General features: G+C 37.9%; 1 protein-coding gene across 2 annotated transcripts in view; it reads right to left on the bottom strand.

Annotated features, from left to right (window-relative positions):
• Nucleotides 1-1,245: 1,245 nt before the first annotated feature.
• Nucleotides 1,246-2,461, bottom strand: part of PDE5A (phosphodiesterase 5A) — a 2,047,822-nt gene continuing 2,046,606 nt past the window's right edge. For both annotated transcript variants that reach the window (XM_044061541.1, XM_044061540.1), the window contains exon 21: nt 1,246-2,032. In XM_044061541.1, the coding sequence (XP_043917476.1) occupies nt 1,901-2,032 (132 nt within the window). In that variant the 3' untranslated portion in view covers nt 1,246-1,900. The remainder of the gene's footprint in view (nt 2,033-2,461) is intronic.

Here is a 2,461-nt window from a genome sequence, read left to right on the forward strand (position 1 = left end):
CTTTTCTTGCTTCTCATCATGTGAACTGATGGATATGTTTACAGCAATATTTTTTCTGACAGTTATGTAAAAAAGACACCCTTAAGCTTCACTGAAGTTCCATTTTACATGTGCATAAACCACTAATGCAGCAATTTTACATTTCAGAATAATCAAATACATTTTCTGTTTTGTTCTGCACTGACATTTGAATGTCTATGATCAAGCAATGACTCAGGATAGACAACATAAATAAAAGTCCTTATTTTCAGTGAATTTCTACACTTAACCATTAGCTGAACAGACTACAGCATGGAAAGAAGATAATGTGCTTGAAAAGGTGAAGTCAGTATAAATACTGTGGTTTATGTAACCATGCCAGTACATACACAGTGTCTCCCATGGGGACAAAGCTTTTGGATTTTTTTTTTGCTTCCTAGGACCTTGCCTGATAACCCTCTCCCTTTGCCCAATTGACTGATTTGCTCCAGTGTAACGGAAGCCAGGAATTCTTAACCTACTCAAGAACCCTATGGCCCATTTGTTCCTGCCCAAGAACCCCCATCAGTCCTGTTCTCTGATGAGAGTTAAGTGGCAGGGAGCAGGATATCTTGTTTGTCCTGGGGCGGGGAGCAGGCCACCTTCACCTGGAGAAGCATCCCTCCCTCCTTGCTAACTTTTCCAAAAACCCAAGATTGCTGTCTCCTGAGGGGAAGTATGCATCAGCATTGTACTTTCACCTTGGCTACGTAATATGAATACACTAATGGTAGCATATGTTTGCCTGGCTCAGAACTCCACTGGGTGAACACAACACACAGTGCTCCTGCCAAGTGTCATCCGTGTTGCAAGCCACAGTCATGTCTCTCTCCCCAGGATGGGTGACCTGGCAGCTTTCACTCACCTCCATTCTGCCTAGGCATTCCAGCTGCTAGCTAAATTTGGATCACCTACAGTTTAGTCAGGCCTTAGTCCTTCTATGCCCTTGAGCTGGCAGAACCTTCTACATCAATTTTATTTTACAACTATGTTCCCAAATTAATTTTACTTGTTCTGCATTTTGGCAAAGAGGAGTTCCAGCAGATACCCCTTTTGCTTTAACAGTAACATCAGGCATATCTGGACATGCCTTCTGTGCTATAAGATTAACTGAAAATAACATTGAAATCAAATTGTAAGAAAAGCTGGTTTTACCAGCAGTTAATGTAAGCTTAGCAGCATGTCAGGGATAAAGTCCGTTTCCATGCACATGCCTCCAAGTAATTGTCAGGAAGTAAAAAAGTGCAACAAAACACTTCAGTGCAAATATTCTTAGTCCACAGGTACTTTGTTAGTGATACAAGGCCAGAATGTACACCCAGACAGTTATAAGCATTACTCATTTTACAGTTAAAATAATCTGATAGACTAGTCAAATGTCAGAAATATTAAGCTCTATCCCTGCAAACAAGAAGCCAAATACAACACAGTTTGATTGGTTTGTTAACAGGAAAAGGAATGAAGCAATATATGTTAATGTAGGTTGAAGCTCTGAGTTGCTTTTTCAGATATGCAGAGGTGATGCAACATGCTAACAATGGACACAGAAAAGACCAAATGTTAAAAAAGATTTTTTTTTATATATTCTAACTCCTCTACATTGATAACTTTAACAAGAAGAGGTGTAATCTTTGCGTACCTTTTTACAATATGGTCTGGAAATTTATTAGTTAGAAAACATACATCTTCATAAAATATAAAATATATTTAACTGTGCTTCATAATAACTGTGCAAAACAAAGGAACAAAAAAGCAAATTGTAACACAAATAGAAGAATATAGTGAAAAAATATACATTCCATATAGTGCTTAAACATTTTCCAAACAGTTATCAGGTAATTCTCTGTTACAGTGAAGATGCAAATTCCTTCCTTTAGAACAGTTAGTGGGTTGACTGTGTTTCCCCATTGACGAGGCTTTTCTCCATTTGTTCTGCCAGACTTTGCCATTTTTGTCGATTCTGCCTGCAGCCTTCCAATAGTGGTAGGCAGGCATCAGATACCATTACCATAGTCTGTTAAAAAAAAATATTTTAGTTACTTAGCAGTACATAGCACTTTGATTAACCTGCTGTACAAAAACAAAATACTCAATAAAATCACAATTTGACCCAAAATTATCCAAAACCTAGGGAAGATGATAGTCAAAACAAGGACAATCCCATTTTTTTCAAGGAAATCCCTCTGTACATATACAAACTCTAAGAGTGCAAAAACATGGAGAAATTGGGAAAGTGATGAAGAAATAACACTCATCTTCTAAATCTTCTCTGAGTCCAGCTACCAACACAGGACAGTGGGGAATCCAATGGTCTGTGTAGTGATTAGCACCGTTGATGTGCAGAGATCATGGTTTTATAAAGGTTAATTTGTTGTCAGATAACCAATGCACATAAGGTTAATTACAGATTACATGGAAGCAAAACAGTCACTATGTAAAACTA

This window comes from Protopterus annectens, chromosome 2.part0 (genome assembly GCF_019279795.1).
Source record: "Protopterus annectens isolate FY-2018-M chromosome 2.part0, PAN1.0, whole genome shotgun sequence".
In the NCBI taxonomy this organism is placed as follows: Eukaryota; Metazoa; Chordata; order Ceratodontiformes; family Protopteridae; genus Protopterus; species Protopterus annectens.